The following is a 7500-nucleotide window of genomic DNA, read 5'->3' on the forward strand; positions in this document are numbered from 1 at the left end:
ACAGAATATTATGCACTAGTATGCAAATGGGGCTCATGCTAATTCAAGCACACGGTAGTCTGTCGTTACTCCTTTGTCTCTCCTGCCATTCTGGTTTCCTATTATTATTTGTCTCTTACTGAACACAAACACCCACTTCTCTCTCTTTCTCTCCGTGTCTGTCTCTCTATCCTTTTTCTTCCTCTCTTCTTCTCTCTCTCTGCATCATTTGTTCCTCTCTTTTTCCATCCTCACTTCTCCATCCTTTCCTCTCTTTTTTTCCATCTGTCCCCTCACTCCTTCACACACCCTCCCTCCACCCCCTCCCTCTCTCTCTTTCCTCTCAGAGAGTGCAGTGCAGCTATAAGCAGTTTGTGGATCTGACAGACTCCTCCCTCTACTCTGACTACCTGCTGCAGCTGCGACATCTGGGCAGGGAGCCCGGCCTCAGGGAGACGGCGACACAGACTGATGACATCATCAGTTTGTGCCTCACTTCAGACTCCTGATTTGAAATGAGCCTCTTCATTGCCCACTTTTTGAAGAGTCAGTCCATGCTATGGCAGGGTCAGAGACCAGATTCACCTCACTGCATTCACTGTCTCTTTTGGACCTCAAACAGATTTCTGAGTAAACAATGACCTAATTTTGTATTTATTTATCATATTGATTTATAGCATGGGGTCCGTCATTCAAATTATAATAGTTATTAAGTGTACGCAAAAGTGTATTTGTTACTATCTTTGTTAAATGTGTCTTAATCACACCAACTCAAATAAATCATTATATCCTGATATCGTTATCCTCTAATTTTTCTGTTAATTACGTCGATTCTTTGTCTATAGGTTAATAGACTCAAAAAACGAAATAACGTGCTGTCTGTCGAGGGTTACAAAACTGGGCGGAGTGGCCACACGGTGGCAGTAGAGGCACAGGATTGAGACAACCAGGTGTGAGACTTTCTAGGGACGCTCTGCACAATATCAAATGTAACAACTCTTTAAAACTGTTATTGTTTGGAGAAAAATGCTTTCCCTGCATCTGTCAAGATTATCCAAGCGGAAGGGGTTGGGGGGGGGGGGCGTAGAACTGAGAGACAGGGTAGTGAATCAAACTGCGGTGTCAAACTCGTACACTCTAACACGAATGTAAGGAAACGAATGACTAAACCGGAGTGGATTTATTTGATTGGAAGTGGATGTGTATGTGGAAGGCTAATGATGCAGGGATGATCTGTTCGATGCGACATCTGCATTGAGTCCTAACGTCAAATCGTTGTAGGTGCATTAACCCCAAACGCACGGTTAACATTGGGGGCGCTCTAGGTCTATCATAGCCTTGGCACGCAGCTTCTGTCGTGCGTGTTCGTGTGACTGTGCGGTAGCAACAGCCTTCGGAGGGGTGGGTGGTGGGGGGTTGGTTTGCGTGTTTGAGAGGGAGAGAGGGAGGGGGAGAAAAAGGACCCCGTGTCGGGCCACTGAAACACTGTATCCCGTTAGAGAGAGGAGGGGGACAAGGGGGCGCCCATGTAAATTTTGGGAGGGCTGAAACGGCTTGATACCGCCTCCTGGAAAAAAATGGGGAGAGAAAAAAAATCGGCTCCGTTAGTGTGCCTGCCAGCCGGAAGATGGGATTTTTTTTATTCCAGAGCACACCTCCCCTTTCTCCTCCCTCTCTCTTTCTCAAACAAGTCAGTCTGTCAATGTGCCGCCTGCGAGCGTTAGGACAAGTCGGGCCAGGGTTTTGAGCAAGTGAGTAGAAAAGCCATCTAGATTTTTCACGACTCGCCTTATCTGACTGTTTTAACACACGCAGGAAACTCCTGTGTGCAAATTCTGTCAATTAGCTGGAGCAACGTTTCCCATCTATATTTATCTTCGTGTTGAACTTCGGATTTTGTTCTGAAATATTGACTAAATAGTAGATTTCTGCGACTGGGTTTTTTATGATTACTCTGGGTCGCTGCACCTGAAACGACCATTTGATGATCATCATCGACAGACCTTAATGCTCAAGGAACGTGAATGAGTGTGGGTCACTGGACGTACGGAATTACAAGTTGAATTCGGAGAAGAGGGGTGAAAATCGAATCAAGGAGCCTCGACTGCGCAGGGTAGCGAAGAGAGCACCAAAAGGAGAGATGAGAAGTCTCGCTTGTATCAACATGTCCTTGTGAGGATGGCATTCGGAGAGCTGGAGAAATATCTTTGATGTTAAACAATCATTCATTTACGCTCATGTTTTGATCATTTCGTCCTGTTCCCATTTGTCTTGGGGGGACACGAGAAGCCAACTGCAGAGAACGGATGACAGAGGTAATGGGAGAGAAACCGAACAGAATCTTAACAGATAACAAGACGAGAGACAGGAGAAGACTTGTAGTCGTTAGATATTCTGTTGAAACAAATCAATAGACCACTGGTTAAATACGGATAAAATATTTTCCAAAGCGGCATTAGTTTTGTCTGGAAGGACTTGCATTGAAAAGAGGACCATAAAAACAAGTAATGGAATTGGCATAGCACATAACCCGAGGACACTGAAATAGGCTATTTTTCTATTTGAAACATTTTCACCGTGGCCTTTTATTGTGGACGGATAGGTAAACTTTTTTCATCGAATCGAAATATTTATTTTCTGTTGGCTCTGTCCTTTTGGGGGTCTTATATCCATGCCAGTGCCTAAAACACCTATCCCCTAACACAACGAACCACCTACAGCCTACACCGGGCTTTAACGTTTTGCATTGGAGCGTCTCGTCCTCCTACCTTTGGGAAACGGAATCCCTTGGCATTTATGGGGGCGAATAAACGGGATTTTGCGTTTGAAATGGAGAGTCGAAGCTGTGGAAATGGATTGGGAATTCTGCTAATATTCTTAGTGGATTTACTTGGAATCTCTGCGTCCAACATGGAGCCCATCTACTGGAATTCAATGAACAAAAGGTAAGACCCGAAACTAAGCGCGTTTGGCAAAGTGTTTATTTGTAAGATTCCAACGTGTTTTGAGTGGATAAATCCCGTCTTATCGCACTCGTATGTGTTGATAAGCGTGGCTAGTTCCAAAGATTTCCCCCCTGCGCTCTTGGAAAGAGTTCAATAAAAAGCCTTGCCACTGACGGGCTTGGCGAATAGCTCATCAAGGAGTCTGCAGAAGTTATGGGCATGCTGTAGCCAGACTAATAAATGCCAGAATTCATTGACTGTGTGTGTTGAGGAATTTTACGACAAGCAAAGGAAGTGTGGTCATTATACGTTGCCTTTATGTGCTCTTTACGTACTATGTTGGTCTGAATTTGAATGCGCTACAACGACCAAAACACACTACATTCAAATGTACACCTTGGTTTGAAACCAAACGTTAGACGGCAAAAATATTTATTCTTACCTAAGCAGATCATTAAACATGTAAAAACAAACGTCCGCTAGGCTTACTGAAACAGCCGAAGGCTTTGCGCACTGATGCGTGGAACAAAAAACGTTTCTGAATACCTTATTGCATTCTTTCCGTGTGTGTACAAATCCCCTTAAGTTTACCCTTAGGCTACATGTTAGTTTAGATTGCCACCCATGTTTCCTTTTGGAGATGGAAATGGAAGGCGCCCGTTTACCAAGGAATCATGTTGGTCAAACATCACTTGACTAATGGCATAGGGGCCAGAAGGTTAGTTAGTATTCCACATTAACGCATTCCGTTTGCGATAAGACTTTTATTGATCAACCTGGCTGTACTCCTAACTTGCTTTTATCGGCTGTATTTAAAACGCTGTCCACACTCATTTCTCGGAGCAATCCCTACTATCATGACAATCAAAGGACAAATTTAAGCCCCGCTTTCCCACACCGCGGTCGTTTGTCATGTAGGCTATTGCTTGTTTAAGTGGACACCCGACGCTGCCGGTCTAAATCGGTATGTAGGTTATGTGGGGGCCATTAGCGATGCCATGGGGCCCTTGAAAGACGAATAGGTTTTTAATGTGTCCATGTGGCAGTCGTGGGTCCCCTCGCCTCGACAGATGCTGCAGAGGGGACTTTAATTCTGCCTCGGTCTGTCATCTAGGCGCTTCACACCCACAGCTAATGGGCGATTTTGTCCTTGTTGCCTGGCTAATCTGCAGAGTGGGTTCTAGTGTTGGATCCCACAGCCTAGTAGTGCCATCACTTTTTTTCAGCATATTAGTTCTACTTGACCTCTCCTGGTTTTGTGAGAAGGTGATTGTAACTAACGGGAATAGGCGTCAGTTTTCGCTGCCGACGCTGTGAAAAGTCACACCTATTGAAAGAGAAAATGTGAGATGAGTGTAACAGACCGCACCCACCCCGGGCCCTTTACGCGCACACACACACACACACACACACACATACATTCACATACACTCACATACACACACACACACACACACACACGCACACACATTCACGTACAGACACACACACACAACTTATTACCATACAGTTGCACACTCAACACACTTGCACGCACACCAGCCAACACGCAACTAAACAAATCGCGTTTGTAGCCTCCAGCTTTAACAGCCCGACAAACAGACACTTGCATCCTAATTACTGAGCGGCAGAGAGCTTCTCTCTCCACGCCCACGCGCTCGTCGCCTAATGGGCATCTGTACTCTCTACCCCGCCTGATGTTGCTCCGGGCTACAACAATCTGCGCCGGGCAAAGACAAAAGCTGCCTGCTGTTCAGGATGCCAGGTGAATTACCTGAGGAGAGTCTCTGTCTGGTTGCGTGGAATCAGGAGGAGTTCTCTTCATAGCTGTCTGAACACGGACGCATAGCTTACTTTTCTTTCCTTTTCCTTTTTCTTTCTTTCTTACTTTATGTGGGCTTTTTTATTTTTATTTTTTGTTTCCTCCCGTAGTCTCTCTCTGTCTGTCTCTCTGTAGTGCAGCCTCTCTGCCCTTTCTCTCTGTCGCTCTCTCTCTCTCTCTTTATGTCTTGATTTGTCTCCCCTTGTAAATCAAAGCATCATATCCCCCCCCCTCCCTCCTCCGTTCTCTCCTTGTCCGTCTCTGACCCGCTGCTAGCAATGATGCCTCTGCCGCTGTGACACCATCCTCTCTCTCAGAGAGGCAAATGAACAACATGTGTTCATCTCAGCAACTAATGAACGCGCTCCTACGGGAGGGGAGAAACACGCAGAGAGAGAGAGAGCGAGAGAGCGAAAGAAAGAAAGATGAGAGGGAAATGATGGGTGGATTGAACGATTGAGGTAAAGATATTTTCGGCGTGTGTGTGTGTGAGAGAGAGCTCTGGAGAATATCTTAAAATATAAGGAAATCAATATGGCGGAAGCCTTGAATGTCACTGGGAGTTAAGTGAAAGAAAATGGAATTGCTTCAGAAGGGGATCACCGTGGGGACATTTATTAAAAGAAGAGGGGGGAAATCCATAGTGTATTTTTCTGTGGCTCCGTACTGTAATTTAATAAAATATGGAAATGTTGTGACCAATATTTCAGTTGCTTAGAATTTTACAATGGGAGTTTATAAACAGGTCCTGCCAGGCAGACAAATGGGGTTATAATATCTATAAAATATGGAAATGTTGTGGCCTATATTTCACCAACAGGTCCTATAATTATAGACAGAAATCCAATGAGCAAGGTTAATATGCCAATAATGGAAAACACTGATTTTCCATACCTGTCAGTTGAATAGCACCTTAGTACCTTAGTTAATTATATAGAGTAAACTACTGCCAGGTTCAGAATTCAGCTTTGGTTCAGCGCACGATCATTTGGACAGTTACAAAAACTGATTTAGATCTACAGTCAGTGTAAAACCAGTGAAGAGCACTGTGGTTGTATCACAGGTAACGGTTTTACATACACAGACACACACACACCACACACACACACACACACACACACACACTTAACTTCATCAAGCAGGAGTGTGCCATAAACAGGTGCCAACAGTAGTGTTACATTTAAGCCAGGCCCCTCTAAAGACACACACACGCTCGGGGCAGTGTCACTATAAACGCCCCTTCTGGATTGTAAATGCTTGTGAAAAGCTGCTGCTTTGTGTGTGAGTTTGTGTGTGTGTGTGTGTGAGATAGAGAGAGGTAGGGGGGGGGAGTGTGTGTGTTACTGTGCATGGAGTAATTTGTGTGTGTGAGTGTGTACTTGAATGTGTGTAACTGTACATGCTGTAAGCTTCGTGTGTGAGCGAGTGAGTGTGTAACTGTACATGCTGTAAGCTTCGTGTGTGAGCAAGCGTGTGCGTGTGTGTGTGTGTTACTGTATATGTGGTAAGCTGAGCATCAGTGTGTGTGTGTGTCTGTGCGCGCCTCCCTTTGAACCGCACAGTGGCTTGTTCTACAACTCTCCCCTCTCAAACGCACTTTAAAGACGAAACCCCCTCTGGATTGTCAATAATTAATTAATCGCCGGCTAATTGGACGGCGAAGGACGCGCCTGCTGAAGTAGGCTAAGCGTTAAAGACAGGAGAAGCGAGGGAACAGAGATGCCGTAGAGGAGAGAAAAAAATCTTCAAATGCCTTTGATGGGCTGCCCAAGATGGCAGAAGCTGGAGTTGAACTGAGGCAGAATGTTAGTGGGAGAAGTGTGTGTGTGTGTGTGTGTGTGTGTGTGTGTGTGTGTGTGTGTGTGTGTGTGTGTGTGTGTGTGTGTGTGTGTGTGTGTGTGTGGCTCTGGTGCCAGATTGAGTCTAATACTAGTTCAACACAAGCTGAATGGTCCCTTTTCATTGGAAATCAACCTACTTTTTTGAATCGTTAAAGATGTTTCTTTTTTACTTTATTTTTTGAACAGGTGTGGTTGTCTGAGGTCATATGTGGCCACATGCCTCCTTTGCTGAGATACAGAAGTTTAGCGATGACGCTTACTGTATTTCTCCTGCTGATATACAGAAGTTTAGTGACGACGCTTACTGTATTTCTCCTGAAAAGTGAAAGGAAAAGCAGCCTAACAAAGAGATCTGGAGCACCATGCAGACTTCTGAAATCCAGGCTCTTGTCGATGCTGGATCTAAAGGCTCTCTCTCTTTCTCTCTGTGTGTGTGTGTGTGTGTGTGTGTGTGTGTGTGTGTGTGTGTGTGTGTGTGTGTGTGTGTGTGTGTGTGTGTGTGTGTGTGTGTGTGTGTGTGTGTGTGTGAAATAGTGTTTCCTCAGCCATTCCTTTGTTATGCGTCTGGTCAGAGGCCGGCCCTGTTTTTGTAAAGAGCCCCGTGTGTGTGTGTGTGTGTGTGTGTGTGTGTGTGTTTTTGTAAAGAGCCCCGTACAGCAGCAGCTCTCCTCTTGCCCGACTTCACTTTACGAGCCGCCTGCAACAGGAGCTGTGAAAAAACCTCCTCGCCTTTCTTTCCTTCTTTCTGCTTGTGTTCTTTCTTTCCTTCTCTCTTACTTTTCTTTCCTCTTTCTAGTTCTTTCTCTTTCTCTCGCTTCCTTTCTGTTCATCTTTTTTTGTCAATCATCTTCTTCCATTATTTTTCTTTCTCTCCCTCGCTCCTACAAATGTATCACACCACCTCTTTTGTCTC

General features: G+C 45.0%; 1 protein-coding gene across 1 annotated transcript in view; it reads left to right on the plus strand.

The window, feature by feature from the left end:
• The first annotated feature begins 1142 nt into the window (after positions 1 to 1142).
• efnb3b (ephrin-B3b) overlaps positions 1143 to 7500 on the plus strand; it is an 80688-nt gene continuing 74330 nt past the window's right edge. Inside the window, exon 1 of the mRNA XM_042710416.1 lies at positions 1143 to 2924. Within this exon, the coding sequence (XP_042566350.1) occupies positions 2776 to 2924 (149 nt within the window). The 5' untranslated portion in view covers positions 1143 to 2775. The remainder of the gene's footprint in view (positions 2925 to 7500) is intronic.

The sequence above is a fragment of the Clupea harengus genome, chromosome 18 (assembly GCF_900700415.2).
Source record: "Clupea harengus chromosome 18, Ch_v2.0.2, whole genome shotgun sequence".
Classification (NCBI taxonomy): domain Eukaryota; kingdom Metazoa; phylum Chordata; class Actinopteri; order Clupeiformes; family Clupeidae; genus Clupea; species Clupea harengus.